The sequence below is a fragment of the Bradysia coprophila genome (genome assembly GCF_014529535.1).
Source record: "Bradysia coprophila strain Holo2 chromosome X unlocalized genomic scaffold, BU_Bcop_v1 contig_20, whole genome shotgun sequence".
Taxonomy (NCBI): Eukaryota; Metazoa; Arthropoda; class Insecta; order Diptera; family Sciaridae; genus Bradysia; species Bradysia coprophila.
Window position 1 is genome coordinate 6,006,592 of NW_023503307.1, and position 18,613 is coordinate 6,025,204.

At 38.0% G+C, this 18,613-nt stretch overlaps 5 protein-coding genes across 6 annotated transcripts in view; 3 read left to right on the forward strand and 2 right to left on the reverse strand.

Moving 5' to 3' along the window:
• LOC119068971 overlaps nt 1–18,613 on the forward strand; it is a 115,487-nt gene that overhangs the window by 93,923 nt on the left and 2,951 nt on the right. The window contains exons 2-4 of one of the 2 annotated variants that reach the window (XM_037172836.1): nt 17,645–17,705; nt 17,824–17,883; nt 17,942–18,519. In XM_037172836.1, coding sequence (XP_037028731.1) covers nt 17,827–17,883; nt 17,942–18,519 — 635 coding nt within the window. In that variant the 5' untranslated portion in view covers nt 17,645–17,705; nt 17,824–17,826. Of the gene's footprint in view, nt 1–17,544; nt 17,706–17,823; nt 17,884–17,941; nt 18,520–18,613 lie in introns of those variants that run through there. The other variant, XM_037172837.1, reaches the window with a different exon arrangement.
• Nucleotides 6,493–10,340, reverse strand: LOC119068981 (N-sulphoglucosamine sulphohydrolase). Its single transcript, XM_037172852.1, has 6 exons — nt 10,021–10,340; nt 9,149–9,569; nt 8,512–8,617; nt 7,703–7,835; nt 6,926–7,434; nt 6,493–6,869 (listed from the first exon to the last, which is right to left on the reverse strand). The coding sequence occupies exons 1-6, from the start codon at nt 10,145–10,147 to the stop codon at nt 6,582–6,584; spliced, it is 1,584 nt and encodes a 527-aa protein (XP_037028747.1). The 5' UTR covers nt 10,148–10,340; the 3' UTR covers nt 6,493–6,581.
• On the forward strand, nt 10,072–11,410 carry LOC119068996 (phosphomannomutase-like). The gene is made up of 2 exons (XM_037172872.1): nt 10,072–10,293; nt 10,373–11,410. Exon 2 carries the CDS (start codon nt 10,433–10,435, stop codon nt 11,204–11,206), a length of 774 nt encoding a protein of 257 aa, XP_037028767.1. The 5' UTR covers nt 10,072–10,293; nt 10,373–10,432; the 3' UTR covers nt 11,207–11,410.
• On the reverse strand, nt 11,344–14,288 carry LOC119068994 (methylglutaconyl-CoA hydratase, mitochondrial-like). Its single transcript, XM_037172870.1, has 4 exons — nt 14,082–14,288; nt 13,819–14,017; nt 13,162–13,763; nt 11,344–11,480 (listed from the first exon to the last, which is right to left on the reverse strand). Exons 1-3 carry the CDS (start codon nt 14,202–14,204, stop codon nt 13,177–13,179), a joined length of 909 nt encoding a protein of 302 aa, XP_037028765.1. The 5' UTR covers nt 14,205–14,288; the 3' UTR covers nt 11,344–11,480; nt 13,162–13,176.
• LOC119068987 lies at nt 14,467–16,167 on the forward strand. The gene is made up of 3 exons (XM_037172859.1): nt 14,467–15,012; nt 15,085–15,794; nt 15,866–16,167. Exons 1-3 carry the CDS (start codon nt 14,716–14,718, stop codon nt 16,137–16,139), a joined length of 1,281 nt encoding a protein of 426 aa, XP_037028754.1. The 5' UTR covers nt 14,467–14,715; the 3' UTR covers nt 16,140–16,167.

An 18,613-nucleotide genomic window follows, 5' to 3' on the forward strand; every position in this document is an offset into this window, starting at 1 on the left:
AATTCAAATTTAAAAGTTTCGTTGTAACAGTGTAACAAAGGTTGGTAAAATTCATCAATTAGGTTCTCTCCTAAAAATTTTTGTATTTTATTTGGATGTCGAAAATTATTTTCAGCGTTTTCATATTCTATCATACATCAAAATTTTGCTTATTTGTTTTCCAATTGTAAAAAGTATTGGGAAAGTTAGCAGAATTACCAACGTTTGTCAACATGCGACCAGCGCGCCATCTTAATTATTCACAAGAAGTTGTTACAATTTTTTTTTTTAATTATAAGATAATTCACCGTTTATTAAGTCAGTATAGTCAGTATATAACACATTTATAGATAATAAATTTCATTCAAATTTTTCGACGGTGGTAATGTTCCCAGAATAGAGGCTACATTACCGCGTTGTATCGCCAAACTTATTCTTTGAATGAAATAGCTGGTTGCTCGTTTTTCGTGTGTTTTTTCAGATATCTTTGAACCAATTTTCTTAAACAATTCCAAAGCCAATTTGCCAAACACACCAGATGTCTCCGTTGCCACTGGAACAAATATAAATTGGTCTCTTAAGTTCGCATAGTGATCGAATTTCCGAGTTTCTGCTTGTTTAGCTGCCCAACCCAATTGACGTGCCGTTTTGTTAACGTATGACGGTGCGAAAGTGTCTGCACAAGTAAAATCCCATAGGAGGGATTTTCCTCTTGCCCATGGAACGAGGCTTAATCCATCCGGTTTCTTACCATCCGGTCTGGAACAACCGGGCGGCTCACGTCTGCAAGGAACTTCGGCCGATTTTAAGGCTCGTTGGATCAAATCATTAGACACTCCATGTCTCGAATTTGTGCCCGATGCTTTGCTGCATGACAAACCGTGTCTACCGAATTCATCAACTTTAGTTCCACACACACACTTATGAGGCTGGACAATCGCGGCACCAAGCCGTAGGCCAACAGACATTCGAAACTCATCATTGCTTAAATGTGTCCCCAGAGGAGGTGATGGTAGAGCGTGCAACCATGCTCCAGATTCTTGCGAAGAATTTGCCAGAAATCGTGCTCTGTCTACGTTTTTGTTCAGTGAGTTGTTAATCCAAGCAAGTTTTTGATCGATTTCATACGATTCCCATACACTTTGATAAATACGCAGTGACTCCTCTGGCAATTCACCAAATTCTCTGTACCATCGTTCCTCTGAATCCACCTTAGTCGGATCTACATGTCGATAAGTTTCAGGTAACAGTCGATCTAATAAGGCGGATGCGTTGTACAATGATGACAAAAAACATGGAAGAGCAATATCGGAGGCATGACGTATACCAATTCCTCCCTTTTTACTTACAATTTACATGTAAAAGTATTGGGAGTTTTAGCAAAGGCTCAAACCAAATCTCCTTTAAATTTTAGAATTTGACCCTTTAAATTTTGTTATTTATATCAACATCTAAATAATAAATTTCTAATTTAAATTCATCAGTTTTAATCAACTTTCAAATGGAGCTGGGCGGGACATATTGCAAGAAGGACAGACGAACGTTGGACCAAAAAGATCATGAACTGGCGACCATATAAAAGACGAGCTATAGGTAGACCACCAGAGAGATGGACAAACGGAATTAAGAATATTGCAGGTACAAACTGGCAGCAAATGACAATGGATCGTACGAAATGGAAAGAAGTTGGAGAGGCCTACATCCAGCAGTGGATAGAAACAGGCTGAAAAAGAAGAAGAAGAAGAAGAATCAACTTTGTAAAAAAAAACAACACATTTTTTTGGCATAGTGTAGAGTAATTTTTAGTTGATCCTTGTATATGGAATTGAAATAAATTCATATTCGAGAGCCTAATTTCAAAATGTATGAAAATCCATTTCTTCATACAAATTTCTTCAAATTTCTTCAAATTTCCAAGTTTTGAAATTTAATATCTCGGCCAAATCTTAACCTTATGATAGCTCGTTGAACTCGTATGGACGCCCAGATTACGAATAAAATACTTTGGGGGTAGTAGGAGCAAAGAGGAAAAAGTCATAAAGTTGGTCTATATATTCTTCCTCAGTCCTGCGGAAAAAAATTTTGTCAAATTTTTCAGTGTGAACGGACGTGCGTCACGGCCCTTCACTAACGTAGGGCCATGATCTATGGCGTTTGAAATGCAATTTTTTACTAGGCCGTTGAGTTGGAAATATGAGCAGTTCCTTATCGCGCACAATAGGCCATAATTGGCGGCCAAGGTTCAGGAAATTCTTGTGTTTCCCCCACTTAATCTAATCTACTATCTGGATATTGAACGTCCATTAGCTTCTATACCCCTCACTACTCTGTCCAATTCGATCCGGTTTTGATCCCTTTAGCTTTCTTTACTGCCACCCTTTTATGGGAAAAAGGATGTAATGGTGGGGTAGTTTACAAGAACGCGACAATGTGCATAAACTTGTAGAGTAGGTCTTCGATTGTGTCTTTAGTCTTTGTCACAGTCACTCATAAAATATGTGCTTCACCAACGCACTTCAAGCGTGAGTGGTACTCTAAATGGGGTACTGAAACTGGACAGTGTATCGAACAAATTCTGGCACTGTAAAAAATTCGAACACTTTTTTCATACAAAGTAGTACTCTATTTGGCAGCTGTCATTAATAGCACTTTTGCTTGAAGTGCGTTGGCTTCACAGTATTTTCAGCATAAATAGCTGTTATGTTACAGGGGACAAAGACGTTAAATCGAGATCAGGCGAGATGTTTTTATGTATTTTTATTCAGGTGTGCTGGGGGCGTTTCACTATAGATCTAAGTTTCGACAATGAAAGACAGGCAAGACAAGTATCAGATAAATGGGAATAATGTGGAGTGGAATCAATAAACGAATGCGATTTTTGACTATGACGTCAATGGTTGGTCGGTGTACCTTTTTTTTTTAAATTCAGATGTTATTAAGAATTGGTATTTGTAGATGGAAATGCAATTATGTCGCCATCAAACACATTTCCAATTCGGAGAATTACAAGAATGATCCCATTCTGATAATAAGTATAGTTGAATTTAGAGATAATTTTCGCAAATAAACTCTCAAATAAGAAACTTGAAGTAATGAAGTATCTACTGATGCAACAATCAACGCACCAGCTATCTTAAAATACATATGTACCCATCCTTCTACAAGATGAGGTCGCATATATTGAATTCATCAGTGAGTCCAATTAGATTACAGTGACGTCGCGTCACTTAACTTGAAAAGAAAATCAAACATCACACTGGGATCAATGTTTCCTTAAATATCGACACATACAACAAGCTCGGCCATGAGAACCGTCAATGATGCACCTTATCTATATTAGATTCGAACGATTCGAACCAATGGAAAAAATAAAATTCCCGAAACCATTTCTCTCAGATAATTTACAATTTTAGTTCATGATTTTATCAACTTTTATCAAAAATATTTTCACGACAGCATCTACTCGGAGAATCTTTTAATATCAAATATGTTCAATTACGTCTTGTACATTTAAGTATCTGTTTGGACGTAAATCTCAACAAAGTGTGAAAACCGTATCTGAGCTAGTGAAACAAATTTATAATTTTACAGTAAACATTTTGATTAGACTATTTCGCTTGGCTTCTCGTCGTCGGCGGAGTGTTTTTTTTTATCTTGAGGATGCATTTTTATTAGAACGAAAATTGAGGCAATCTCTCGTTTCTATTAATGAAATGAGTGTCTTGTACAGTATATATTGCGCGGCCTAATTGCTACCAGCATTATGTATCATATATATTGTAGATTCTCTACGTTCAGATAGACTAATCCATCAAATTTAATCAATTAAGACATAATAAAAGGTGGTATAATCGCTTCGTTTTTGTTATCAGTAAGATGTATGCATTTATATCACAACATTTATACACACTCACATCGCGTTAATCATACATTACACTACCATTTCATCGAAAGGTAACAATATATTATACCATCACACAACTGATTCTACCTACAGATTTACTATTAATAATAAAAAGTCAATTTTTTCAACTGATAAGCGGCTAAACCAAATAAAAACAAAACATTACACGCACGAAGAAGTCGTCATGTCATTTCGCTCGTCTGTTTCAAATATATCACGCCACTTAAATGAACTTTGAACAGTTTCGTTGGCAGGGCGATAAGATCCGTAAGGCTTGAGTTCGTTAAAATATTTGTTGTTGTTCGTTCTTTCTCTAGTCATCATCATTTGAGGATCGCACTTAAACATTTTTTTTATGTCGTTTAGAGCGACGTGTCATTACTCAACGGTCAACTAAAATTATTTCATTTAATCTGTGAATCATGTAGTATTATATTGACTGTAAATGATGTATGGGTATCGCACTCCATATTTGCATGACGAAGTCAAAAAGAAAGGGAAATTACTTTGATTGAGATAGTCGTTAGAAAAATTCATCCGATAATGATGACTAAAAAAATTCTAATGTAGCCTTTTACAGGCGGCTGTATCTCCAGCCACCACAAAAATAAGACGTCAGCTCTAGATATTATGCGGTCCTCTACAGACATCCAAATTAATATTAAACCAGATGAAGTAACATTTTTCATCGATCTGTTGATCGATCTGTTGTTCATCAAAAGAAGCAACAAACTCTGTACCATGACACACACTCTTCTGATGTCATGGCAGATGTGTGTCAACGATAAATTTCAAATAGTAATGAAACGTTTGTCATAAACTAATGACGAGCCCCTTAATGTCTCGACAATGTTATACAGATCCACCGATAGAGATAAATCGAATTGAGGGATTCTTTTGAATTTCGACTGACCGAAATCGGCGCTATTTATTCCGGGACTTTTTTATATTAGTGTAGTGCCTAAGCCCCAAAATCAGTCTCAGATATTTTTCGGATTTCATTTCCGTAAGGTGGCGCGGACACGGGCATGTATGGGTTCGTTGGAAAGCTGAGGTCGAGTCATATTTCCTGCCGTTTATCATCAAATTTTATGAAGGTAATATTTGCCCCAGGAGTACTGGACCTCAGCTTTCCAACGAACCCATACACGCCCGTGTCCTCACCACCTTACGGAAATGAAATCCGGACTACGAAACCCCATTTTTCGACTTTTGGCTACTGACAACCAGCCAGGTATGGAAGATCAAAAATATCTGAGACTGGTTTTGGGGCCTAGGCACCAAGGCCTAACTAGACATGTATAAAAAAGCCCCGGAAAAAATAGCGCCGATTTCGTTCAGTCGAAATTCAAAAGAATCCCTCATTGCAATCCCATGTAACTGGCTCACAATTTTTAAGGGCTTAGATAAGACGCGTTCGTATTTTGATTTGATTAATAAATGATATGAAAAAATGTAGTCAAAATGGTTGGACGGCCGAACTTGATTTGTACAGACTCCCCGCCTGTAAAATATCCCGAGAATCATTTACTTTCTTTCAGACACACAATGAGACAAATGATGGAATACTGTGGGTTTGTTGACCTTGGCTTTGCCTGATGATTAACGTAGTTCACACAAGAATCACCATTTGTATCATTTGCTCATAACTCTATTACTCGCGAAAATTACTGCAAATGTCGTCGGGTACATTTTCGTGTAGTGGTGCCAGTTCAAAGGTTAATTAACCGTCAACGAATCATTTTTTATGAAACAATGTTAGCGCGAGTCAGGTCTCACTCAGGTATAGTCAAGTCGTGTGTAAGAACATCAATTGGAAATAGTGCAACTATTTGAATAACTAGATTCTAAATAAAATAGAATCCATGACTTAGTTGATATAAGGAAGCTAGGATGACCGAGGAAATATCTAACTTTCGCGATAATTTTTTTAGTAATCCAATAAGACACAAAAAAATCCATGGGATCGTCTGACCCCTTGTTGCATTCACGTTGTTTCAGAGAATCATTTATGGAAGAAGTTTTTTCTTTAATTTTTTCCCCCTGGCTTCAAGATTGATTTTGATGTTCGGTGTAGTAGAGGTTGAATGTATATTGAGTAATGTAACTTTAAAATGGCACTACCATGTTGCAGATAGATGGTCCATTCGGACTTTGTAAGTCAGACCATGATTTTTCGACAAAAAATTGCGATTTTACTTGCAGATAAAGTCGACAAATAGGTAATCTCATAGATAATTTAGGACATTGCTATCAAATTTGCTTTAATAATACTCGGATGATCGCTTCTTCATAGGTCTTGAGGCATGGGAAAAACGTATTTTAAAAAAGTTTCTTCCATAAAAGATTCTCCGGACCATCTTTAATGCAACCGAGAGTCAGGCGTTTCAAAATAAATTACTGGAACAGTCAAACTTGTCATAATATGAGAGGCAGGAGTGTTTCCCGGGAAACAGTAAACAGCTTGATTCACAAAGACTGTGCTGAAGACACTGCCAGTGATTATACAAAGGTACTTTCTCTGCTACTTACAACTTCTACATGAGACCTCAACGACTCACTTCAATCTTTATATGAAACAATACAACAAGAGATGCCAAACTTACCAATCAATTCGGCCAGTGCACTACAAATTTCCTCGTTTCTTAATTCCAAATTTTGTATTCAATTCTTAAATTCTACACAGAGACTCATAGACTCATATTCCCAATGGCAAACATTGCGGGTCGTCTAGAAACTCTCCCTTATCTTGTAAAACGCCATGTGGTGCACATCTAAACGGATCGTTGGTGGCAACCAGCCACTTCTCAAGTCGATCTGCCAAATCATCTCGCACCTGTTTCATGGACTGCTTGTTCGCCAAGTTAGACAACTCACCGACGTCCATTTTCAGATCGTACAATTCCCATTCGTCTCGATTGTAATATTTCTTTAAATTCTTGTACCACGGTAACGGTTGATTGGCCATTGTGCGATTGAGTATATCCTGAAAATTTCGTTTTTCAGTCGATATCAACAGCAAGACAGTAAATGCTATTATACCTGGAAAGTGGGCGAAACATAGAAGTCCTGATCGATGGGGAACGGTGCCCGATAATTTATGTTGTGAATTAGCTTGTAACGTTTCGTTCGGATTGCTCTCATCGGATAGTTCATGGTAATTTCGTGGTAGCTCTGACTGGCATATACAGCTGCATCCGGATTTTCGGGAGGTTCGGTTTCAAGCAATGGCAACAAACTCGTTCCCGTCAATACAGGCTGATTTTTCGCGTTAATGGAATTTGTGTCAATGTCATTAGTAGCGATAGTGCTGACGTTATACCAATCCAGCATGGTCGGAACGATATCCAGTAGGCTGGTCATAGCATAAGTTACTTGATTGCGACGTTTTTTGTGAATCGGCGACGAGATAAACATGGGCTCTCTCATACCAGGATCGTACAAATTGGTACGACCGGATGGCAGAGGTGGACCATTGTCACTTGTATAGATAACCAGTGTGTCATCTTGATGACCAGCTGCGGTCAGCTCTTTGAGGACTAATCCAACGCCTGTTAAAGAAATTAATTTGAAAAAGGTGGAAAATTAAAATCAAAACGGGCAGACGACATAATGGATTATTTTTTCATTGAATTGATTAGGTCGATTTATCGCCGAATAGCATTCCAATAGCACATTAATGGTTTTCATGGAACATTTTGTTGTTTTTTTTTCGAATCGACTTTAATCTTTTTGCCCGATAACAGCGCAACATCGAAAAATAAAATCAGCCGCCGAACATAGTTTATTAGACGCACAAAATTGAAGTGGTATCCTGACCTTGATCCAATCGTGAAATTGTTGTGTATTGTGCTGCTACGTCGCGTCTAGCTGGCTCCGTATCTGGTACATAGTATGGAAGATCAATTTCGTCCCATTGATAGTAGATGGGATGCCAATCGGCAATTAATCCCTAAAGAGACAAAGACATCGGATGATTAAAAGCGAAGAGTAAAATAAAATAAATAATTTTTATGGTCTATAATGGTGGAAATGCTTATAGGCTACGCGGACCCGCAAGAGATCGTTTTAAAAGCTTCTTCTCTCCATCCTTTTTTTATCATCCCTCGTCTATTCATCGCCCTCCTTCTTATCTCTTTCAAATAAGAATTTCGCTCTAAAAATCTACATTTTATTTCGTTAAAATTGCCAGCAATATCTCCAAAGTAGAAGGTCTGACTTTAACATCCGAAGATATTCCACTCCTCACCTTCAAGTTCTCGACCAATCCGACATTTTGTTGGGAAAAATTGATTGAATACTTCCAAAAACAACAAGAATTGCCAAAATCGGTTAAACGTTACAATCTACTCGGATTTATTTGCAAAAAAAACACTCAAAGGAGATTTTAACACGTAAGTTTCTGCTTTTAGATTGAAATTGGTTGCGTTTTATTCGAGTTATCGCGAGGACGATGATGCGTTAACAACTTTCCCCATGAAAACATAGGTCAATTCTCAATGTTACAAAGTCGAAACGTGTATCTATAAGACCATGTACTTCGTACGGGTCTGTAACTTAATTTTAGCTTTTAATTTAGTCGAGCCCTTTCTACAAATTATCCTGCCACTTATTCTGTTCACACTTACCATATTCTCTTCCCCAGATCCCCAACGTTCGCAAAAACTACCATATTGTGGAGTAACATGACCACACCGATGAGGATCGTGAAATGATACCATTAAGAAGAAAGGTCTAAGAAATGGAAAAATGTAGGTTATGTTATTTCAAAAGCAATGCGGTTGAAACAAAATCTGACCAAGATGTGAAGGCATTTTAAGTCTATTCACTTCAGTGAATTATAAGAAAGTTTCAGTTTCTTTGATTTAGTTTCGTTTCAAAGTGACTGACGATAGCTGAAAAAAAACATCGTCAGCCCATTCGATACGGATATGAATGAAATTTCATGTTTCTTATAATTCGCAAATGTGACACGTCTCGTTTATGTATTTTACAATTCATAGGAAGATTTGACAGGGACATTTTTTACGATGATAAAATGGCTATATGCAGGATGTAACTCAAAAGAATTCACTAAGGTGGTACCTAACTGGTGGTGTAGTGTGAGATTTCTAGTCTTCAAACTGGTAGGTAAACATATCACCAGTACAAACGTCAACTCTTTCACTTTTTTGACCCACACGTTTTATATCAGGGACTGAGTTCATTGCCTATTTTTTCACGTCGCTCCCGGTAACAGATTTCATGGACGACTCATAAACTTACTGCGAATTATTTTGCGTCGCTAGAAATTCTCGCACCAACAGCTTAATGTTTGTTATGTTCCGTCCAATTTGATTGATCGGATACTCCTCTTCGGTACGTTCAAAATCGAATTTAAAAACATCCGCCGGACCGACATGCTTCTTTCCGATCAGTCCCGTGCGAACATTATGCTTCCTCAAAATGTTCGGAATGCTCTGCACTCTGTCGAATGCATTGAAATGATGTTCGCCTTGGTGTAAACCGTACATTCCATTTTGATGGCTCGGCTGGCCAGTCAACAGTGATGCTCGACTCGGAGAGCAACTGCTCACGGACGTGAAAGCGTTGTTAAATATCAGACTGTTCTTTGCAAGAGCGTCCAAATTTGGGGTTTGGCAGATGCGATTGCGATAGGCTCCCATTTCGAAACCTCCATCGTCGGCTGGAAAATACAAAACGAGCAATGCTTAGATTGTGTTGAGCTCAGAATCTAAGGTAGAAGAAAAAGAATTATCTTGAATGGACAAGGCAGTGAATGGTAAAACACACTTCTTGAGTGGACTAAACGAAAAAGTCGTCTTCCCTGTTCATATGTTCATCATACATCACTGCGGTGAATTACAACATTATTGCAGTGAATGACATACGTAATTTCGTGACACCCGTGTTGAACGGTAAAATCAGGACACCTATCCAATTGAAATAGACGTTTACTGAACACAATAGCCCAATTCGAAAGTACCTACGAAATTCCTCGTTGCCTACGAAAATCCACATAAAATTATTTTAGCACTGCAGGCTGTGCCAACGAGTCTTCATCGATTGAGATGGTGAAAATTCAAAGTTTTGCCGCTGTCCGATACCAACAGCAAAAAATAAGAAAAAAAACTCACCCAACAACAACAACACATTGCCGGCTGGCTTTAATGTATTAGAATTAGTACGATGTCGTGGCAATTCTGCTGACACATATCGAATATGTATTGTAAGTCCAATGATAACAACAAACCGATACAGCATATTGGGACTAGCGCTTTTCTCTATGCACTCATACAAACTTAATCGGCTTTATCGTAGTGTAAATTAAAAATGTTTGTTTTTTGAATGAATTTCCTTGGCACAGTGTGTAAAAAATCCGCTCCAGTGCAGAACGTTTTTCACTCGATGTAAGTACTGCACGCTCAATAAGTGAAATGAATTGACGTTTGATTTTTCGTTTCATTTTGAAATTATTTTCGTTTCTAGAGACGAACCACCGACCAAAGAGATTTAAGTGAAAGTATAGCAGACACAACAAAAGCAACAATGACAACAACGAAGAATCTTGCTCGCAATAAGATTTTGTTATTGTTTGATGTTGACGGTACATTGACTTTCCCCCGTGCGGATATCGAACCGGAATTCGAAGAGTTTTTCTACAGCAAAATCAAGCCGATAGCTACCATTGGCATCGTCGGCGGTTCAGATTTGGAAAAGATGTTCGAACAATTGAACGGACAGAGAATATTACAGCATTTCGACTATGTATTCCCGGAAAATGGTTTGGTGCAAATCATCAAGGGTACCGAAGTAGGAAAACAGTGTCTTCACAGGCATTTGGGCGAGAAAACGTTACAGCGATTCATCAATTTTGTTTTGAAATATTTGTCCGAGCTGGAATTACCGTTCAAGCGAGGAACATTCATTGATTTCCGCAACGGCATGTTGAACGTATGTCCGATTGGCAGACAATGTACGAGAGAAGAGCGAAATTTCTTCGCCGAATACGATTCGCAGCATAACATTCGAAGCACCATGATCAAACGGCTGCAGGAGGAATTCCATGATATTGACCTAACTTACAGTATTGGCGGACAGATTAGTATTGATGTGTTCCCACGCGGCTGGGACAAATCGTATGCCCTGCAATTTGTCACAAATGATACGGAATTCTCCGAAATTCACTTTTTCGGCGACAAAACGGAACCGGGTGGTAATGATCATGAAATTTTCATTGATCCGCGAACCATTGGCCACAAAGTCTCTAATCCGCATGATACGAAGAAGATATTGATGGAATTGTTTCAGTTGACTGAATGATGAAATGATGATGTAATGTCTGTTATACTACGTGTACGATATATGACATGCACCGCATTCAGAGTCTACATTTATTTTGCTTTATAATTCCATTTTATTTGTAGATATTGTCCATTTCGTTCAGTTTTCAGAGTAATTTTTATTTTTTATTTAATAAAATGTTTTTGTTTAACAAAGTATAATAAATGCACTTTAATCACAACATATGCGTCACAAATATGGAATCACCATCGTGGCAGAACATTTCTTTTTTCTGAGGGGGCTGTATAGTTTCCTGAAAGAGAAATATTTACACATTTGCAACTAAACCGACAATGAAATGATTTTCTATTCTAGCTAGACCCTAAGCCCATTCTGGCACAAAGCGCAATTTAATGAAAATCGCTTAACACTACGGGAACATTTTTATTGATGCAAGCTAGTCCTGTATAAGGCTTCGATCTGGTTCAGAGGTCCTGTTTCTATTCAACTTGACCCGAGAACCTGAACTAAGATTTCACGTTCGATTTGAGTTATGGCAACCGTCAAGTTTTCTTATAATAATGATATAAGTCCCCTTATGGCATAGCTCCCCTGAAATACCTAACAACCACTCGGGTTTAAAAGATCCCTCGAAATCGCTTATTAAAATACCTTCCGACGAGCTCTGGCTGGTGTTTTCTCATATAGCAACATGAATGTGAAGACCAATGAAGTATAAGATTGTGTATCAAGTAATTTGAAACAGATGAAATAATAGATTTAATCGTTTTGTATAACGATACGAATGTCGTTAAGCCAACAAACTGTTTGAGTTAGAGTTTTAGCCCAATCTAAATTTCTATTTTTTTCACTAACAGTATTAACAGCACAAGGTGCATACAATAAAGCTAATTTTAAACCGCCGAGTACGATAAGGGAGCATGCAAACATGTATGGACAAAATTTATTTAAAGGCACGAAACGCACGTTTTTTTCTGATCCTCCTTCCTTCAAATGGTGCGTGCGTACTTTGTGAATGAACCCTAAGACAAAATAAGAACGAAATTTGTCTTATCTAAAAAAAAGTTCTTTTCATTCGTGTAACATGAAGACACTGGATACCACCTAAAACACGACCTAGAGGTCAATTGGCAACAAGTTTGAACGGATCGTTCCGAATGGAAGAGAATCGGGGAAGCATAGAAGAACATGAAGACACAAGCGCATTGAGCGTATCACCTTTTAAAAACAGTTCTAGGGGTTACAAATCAGTGATACTGTTCTTAAGTTCTTAATAACACCGAGTTGGAAAATCGTTGCAGTTCATGTTTCCACATCAATATGAAGTTGACGACTTGTCTTCGCAAATGAACAAATGATGGAGTAGCAAAAAAGATGCTGGAAAAACATTTCATGATCAGTTGTCCGATAATTCGACGTTAATTTTGCAAAATATCAGGTCAATGGAAGAAAGAAAAAATCCTTTAAATGAATTGAGTCGAGAATTAGTGTTAGTTACTGATAGCACAGCGAATTTTGTCTTTGTTATCACTGTCATTGATAAGGTACATTCTATCAACTATTGAGTAACCGAGAGACAAAGCAATGTTAGTCACATTATTAGAATCGTATGATAAAGAGCAAAATGTAGAAAAAACGCCAAAAGCTCAGCAGATAAGGAACACAACGAGAACAAAAAAAAAGTTGAATGAAGTGAAGGCGGTCCTAGAACATTTAGGCTGTATCGTTCAATGAAATAGGTAAGCTTTCAATTGTGGCCGTACGCGGACGGAAAATTGAGCATAAGTATCAGTCCCATTATTGACAACACTTTTATCTCATCATTCTTAAGGGATCAGGTTAGTTACTTTGGTTGCTGCTAGAATTCAGCAATTTTTCAGAGACGAAACCCACATAATTATCGAATCATCTCGACCACATAAATCACACCTCAATTCCAAATTTAAAATAGTTTTCGTGACAACATATCTTACCTTGCCACAACAAGTTCATTCTCCCTTGTATTCTGGTTTTCGCTTCTCCGCAAATGCTTTTAGTCCCTCCAAACGGTCTTTGGTCGGAATCACCTGAGCGTAGCACGCTTCTTCGATGGCATATCCAGCATTTAAGTCGACTTGCATTCCCTTGTCAATCGCTTTTTTCGCCATTCGTACACCAATCGGACCGTTCGGTAGAATTTCTTTCGCCAATTGTAATGCTTTCAAGTAAGCGGCGTCCTTGGTGTCATTTTGCGGGACGGAATGATTGCAAATTCCCATTTCGAAAGCGGCAGTTCCTTTAAACGTACGAGCGGTGAAAATCAGTTCCTTTGCCAGGGCAGGGTTCAAAATTCGCGGAAGCCTTTGTGTGCCACCAGCTCCGGGAATTATAGCCAATCTTGTTTCCACCAGACCCATCAAAGCCGTATCGGCTGCGGTTCGTATGTCACAGGCTAAGGCCATTTCTAAACCACCACCCAGACAAGTACCATCAACAGCAGCCAAAACGGGCATCGGCAATTGCTCTATGCTGGTCAAAAGGAATCGGAGCCGGTTCACGAAACGTGTCACTTCGGGTTGAGTCAATTTGGCGCGCTCTAATTAAATTCATTGATAAATAACGTTGGAAGAATGAACCGGTTTATCAAGTACCTTTTAAATCCGCACCCGTGCAAAATGCACCAGGCACTAAACTTCGAAGAATCACAACCCGAACATCTTTGTCATGATGTAAATGTTCAACGGTCGTTGACAATTTATCAACTAGGGACCGACTAAATGCATTCATTGCTTTCGGTCTATTCATACCAATAACTGCGATTCCTTGCTCATCGTCGGTCAGGTATTTTAACTGGAAATTGAATTGAATGTCATGGGTCCATTCGTTGTTACCAGGATTCGAACGGATAGTTTACCTGTAGCTCTGAATCGGTGTCATTGTTTTCGCTCCAGCGTGATTGGCTTGTGCTCAGATGCCGATACAATTTAATCGTTGCCCTCGTTGACAAATTAATGTTAAATTTACAGAACAAACTCATTTTTACGAAACACTAAAAATTTATGATAACAGCGAATCCGGTCAATCCATATCACTGAATGTGTTTATCTCTAAAACCTTTCATCAAGCAGTGTTGACAGTATGTCGCGAAGCCATCAGTGACATAACAGAATTAATAACTTGAACAGGTCCCACGCTTCTTGGCGCGCCATACAAAAAAAAATAAGTTATAAGAACAGTCCTTTTGTGGCGCGGTGAACAAGAGAAGAAATTTACTTTGTATTCCATAAAGAGCACACATCATATCCCTACACTCATACGAGCCCGAATGTTAAATCCAAGATCAGATTACTTTTTAAAACGTTGCACATTTTGTTTATGTTTATTGCCAAAAAAAAATAAACAAAGGCGATACGTCGAGCATATTAATTTGAGCCGTTTTCTACAGTTGAAATATATTTCGCTTAGTGTTCCACGATCGTCTTGCGGGATTATTGAAGAATTTCTTTTGATATAAAACGTACATACGTACGCCTTCATTAATTTACGGGATGGATACATTGTCCAAGATTACAAACGGTATAATTCGTTCGGCTTTACTCGAGACTGTAGAAACAAAACTTCAATCGAAACTACATCAAATCGACATAAATTGTGTATCAGAGTGTGGTGAAAACAATTTTATTGGCATCATACATCGGGTGTCGTTCTCTAAAGAGAAGTCGACTGAAAATCGCTTCGAAACTGCTGAAAATCTGATTTTAAAAATTGCTCCTCAAAATGTTACGTGCCGCTACATGTTCAATTCACGGCAGCTGTTTCTACGAGAAATTCATATGTATGATACAGTAAGTGATGCATTGGTCAACCAGTCCTTTTTTTGTAATTCGCTTTACTCGAATGTCCATATACCTACATAGGTTTTGCCGCAACTCCATCGGTTTGAGATCTCGAAAGATGTGAACATGGAATGCAATTATTTTACTGAATATCCCAAATTCTATCGATCAGTTGATGACTGTATGAGCGAATGCATTTTCCTTGAAGATTTAAGTGTTCGGGGTTTTCAAATGATAGATCGATACACGGAGGATGTTACTGCTGAACATGTATATTTGGTGATGGAATATTTAGGGAAATTCCATGCAATTTCATTCGCAATGAATGACCAACAACCGGAAAAGTTTAAAGAATTGACAATGGACTTAAAGGAGCTGTACATTCATTGTGATGATCAAAATCACAGACAATTCTGTACATCGAGCATGCAAATTGCTTTGGGTGTAATTTCAAATGAAAGCGATTCGGAATTACGATTCAAACTGATGAAAATGCTTGAAAGAGATGCAATCGATGTCGCTTTCGAATGTGTAAGTGCAGATTTCGCTGATGGTGCAGCGACAGTTATATCTCATGGTGATCTGTGGCAGAATAACACAATGTTCAGACATGATGTTGATAAGAAACCAATCGAAGTTTGCTTTTTGGATTGGCAACTTTCCCGACATTCGTCGCCAATCATCGATGTTGTTCATTATGTCTTCTGTTGTACAACAAAAGAGCTTCGTGATACCCATTACGATGAATTCCTTAAGATTTACCATGTAAGTCTTTCTACACATATGCGAAAGTGCGTGTAAACTATCCAAAAATCGAATGCAGGTCACTTCATTACCACCCTTATTTGAAATTAAATTTCAGATTGGGCTCTGATCCGGATGAACTGTTTCCCTATGGTGTGATGTTGGAACATTTCAAAAAGTTTGGAAAGTTTGGATTGTTCATATCCGCAATGTTACTGCCAATGATAACAAGCGAACAAGGAAATGGAATCAATTTGGACGTACTTGCAGACCGATTCGAAAATGGTTCGTCTGACAATCAAAACATCTTCATTACTGACCGATCCCGGGAAAATTTTAACAAACGGATGCGAGATGTTGTTACTGACATGGAAAGATTGAATTATATTTAATGTCTGTTAGAAATGCATTCATTTGAATAAAGACAACCAAAAAAAGAATGAAATCGTAGACAGAGAGGCATTACAAACTTTAACAAAACAGGTTCCATCATTTACTCACTGTGAAACGTTAGAGTGTTTAAGAAGGGCACTTTTTGAATTTATGTGTTCTCCTAAATCGGACTATCGATGGCGACCTGCAACGATACAAAGTTAACTCCGTCATAATGCTTGATTTCCACTCAACAAAATGCACTCCGTGAGAGAGAAAACTGTCAAGTAAACAAAGGAAAAATTGAAAAAAAAAAATTGTCTCTCACACGGAGTACTTTTTCGGTAAGCACAATGCTTGTTTTCCACTTTCCAAAAAAGCACTCCGTGTGATAGACAAATCTGAATTTTTTTCAAGATTTTCTTTCTTTAATTGACAATTTGCTCTCACTCGGCTCTCTCACCAAGACTGTAAACTTTATGTAAAATCTTCAGAAGTGGTGCGTTCCCGCAGTATCTAATGAAATGGCGATCTGCGTGACCTCCACAAAGTTTCAGCCTTGTCTCCCACGGCGTTCTTTCTGTCGAGTGGAAACCATAGAGTTGATTTCCTCTTGAAAAATTATGTCGTAAGAAGGATTTTTATTGGGAGAGACGAGAGAGACGAATTTAAGTGGAAACCAGACTTAAAAGTCTGTCCAACATTCATATTTCGAAAATTTTTAAATATTTAAGATCTGTTAAATTTAATTTATTTTCGCTCTCAGAATCGCCTTGTTCTGGCTGCAACTCGAGAAATTGCCTAAAATCTACCGTACACACCAGATGCGTAAATAACTCCGGAGCACTGCTGGATTGAATAAAATTTTGACTCTGTTATTGACGCATTGGCATCCGGCTTTAATCGCTGAGAAACCCAAGGCTGTGACAAGGTTAACGGCACTTATGAGTCTGAGTCATATTATGTTATGACCTGATCACGAAGGCGGTGGCATAACAATTTTTCTGTTTAAATTGACTTTTCGCGCAATATGTAATGAGTGCCGAGTGCGTTTAACAAATTTGATGTCACCCGTCTTCCAGAGTATCCTAACCGGTTCTTTCAGACCCTTGGAAAAATCTGTCTTAATTCTGCCTAAGTCAAGCAAAGTCATTAAACAACTTGTGATTATGGTAATAGAGTGTTATGATGAAAGAGAAAGAAATATTTTGGCAGGTACCCAATAATAAACTAGTCTTCGGTCCTCTCACTCGCATCGTAAGATGTTGAAAGAGAAGCAAATACTTTGACAAATACCCCAAGACAAGTTATAATTAACTGATATTCGTTCGTCTCGCTCCGATCAAAACACTCTATCTGCTGTCAACGCTGATTTGCAGCTAAGAACAGTTCTAACATCAAAGTGAACACAATCGTAGCATGTGATGAAAAGAGGAAATTATGATGTGACAGTTGATCAGTTGCTTCAGTTGTTTTGTGTGATTTAAATTTCTAAGATTTATTTTTTATCTGTAACTCATGTGAAAAAACATTCAATTTATTTGTGATCTGCTTATATTTTACACATAAACTTCTAACGAAATATCGTAAGTATCTACGTATAGCATTCGAACCGATTTTTTTTTTTGAAGGGAGTCGTTACACATTTTCGTGAACAAAAGAAAACAATGGAATACAAAACAATAAACGGTTTTTTGTTAATAGATAATGCCGAAATCCAATCTACAAACGTTCAGCACAGCATTTTGGAAAGATTACAAAGAGGTACTTATATTTGTTGCGACTTGGCAGAATAACGAAACAAAATTTTTATTTTAAACAGAAAAGGTTCTACCAGATAATCGAAAATATTCCGAAACTCATGGAGTTCGAATGTGGGCCGGGCAATGTAGACATGTACCAGAAATTGTGCTCGTTTTCCTTGATTGTATTGGTAGATAAAGCGAACGATAAGACAGTCGCCGCTGAAACTCATATGACAACAATCTGTAATAAGTACCAAACTGTGATTGCGAGCACCAAGTACCCGATCACGGCCTTACAATACTTCATTTGTCTGGAATATTTGTGTGATTTGAATGACATTCCAAAGAAGTTGCTCAGTCAATTGGTTGAAAACCTAGCCGCTGCAGTGTTAAACAAAATTACAACATGGGAACATTCATGGACGGATCCAGATCGGACCACATTGAACCGATTTATCATCGTTCTGGTTGAACTAGAATCGAAGCTGCCGTCTCCAACATTTACATTGGCTGAGGAAGCGATCAAATTTTTTTCGACCATAACGACTGACCAACGGAAAACTGCCTATACTGAGTATTTGCTGACCACTTTAAAGTTGCTCAAGTCATATCGTGACGAGAATGTGGACAGTTTTGGCGAATTGGTGAAGATTAGGTAATTGTTTAAGTTAAGAAAACGACGAAATATTTTCCGCCTTTTTCAAGCAACAAAAAATGCAAAAAATTTCCCGCCAATAAAAACACTTTCT

Excerpts from the sequence above, each read along its gene's own strand:
- LOC119068981 (XM_037172852.1), bottom strand. The coding sequence starts at position 10,147 with ATGCTGTATCGGTTTGTTGTTATCATTGGACTTACAATACATATTCGA. Across the intron at positions 9,570-10,020 it reads CAATGTGTTGTTGTTGTTGG|CCGACGATGGAGGTTTCGAA; the intron begins GTGAGTTTTTTT and ends TGTATTTTCCAG. Across the intron at positions 8,618-9,148 it reads GCGACGCAAAATAATTCGCA|ACCTTTCTTCTTAATGGTAT; the intron begins GTAAGTTTATGA and ends TCCATTTCTTAG.
- LOC119068987 (XM_037172859.1), top strand. The coding sequence starts at position 14,716 with ATGGATACATTGTCCAAGATTACAAACGGTATAATTCGTTCGGCTTTA. Across the intron at positions 15,013-15,084 it reads AAATTCATATGTATGATACA|GTTTTGCCGCAACTCCATCG; the intron begins GTAAGTGATGCA and ends ATACCTACATAG. Across the intron at positions 15,795-15,865 it reads CTTTCTACACATATGCGAAA|ATTGGGCTCTGATCCGGATG; the intron begins GTGCGTGTAAAC and ends ATTAAATTTCAG.
- LOC119068994 (XM_037172870.1), bottom strand. The coding sequence starts at position 14,204 with ATGAGTTTGTTCTGTAAATTTAACATTAATTTGTCAACGAGGGCAACG. Across the intron at positions 14,018-14,081 it reads ACACCGATTCAGAGCTACAG|TTAAAATACCTGACCGACGA; the intron begins GTAAACTATCCG and ends TTCAATTTCCAG. Across the intron at positions 13,764-13,818 it reads CACGGGTGCGGATTTAAAAG|AGCGCGCCAAATTGACTCAA; the intron begins GTACTTGATAAA and ends GAATTTAATTAG.
- LOC119068996 (XM_037172872.1), top strand. The coding sequence starts at position 10,433 with ATGACAACAACGAAGAATCTTGCTCGCAATAAGATTTTGTTATTGTTT.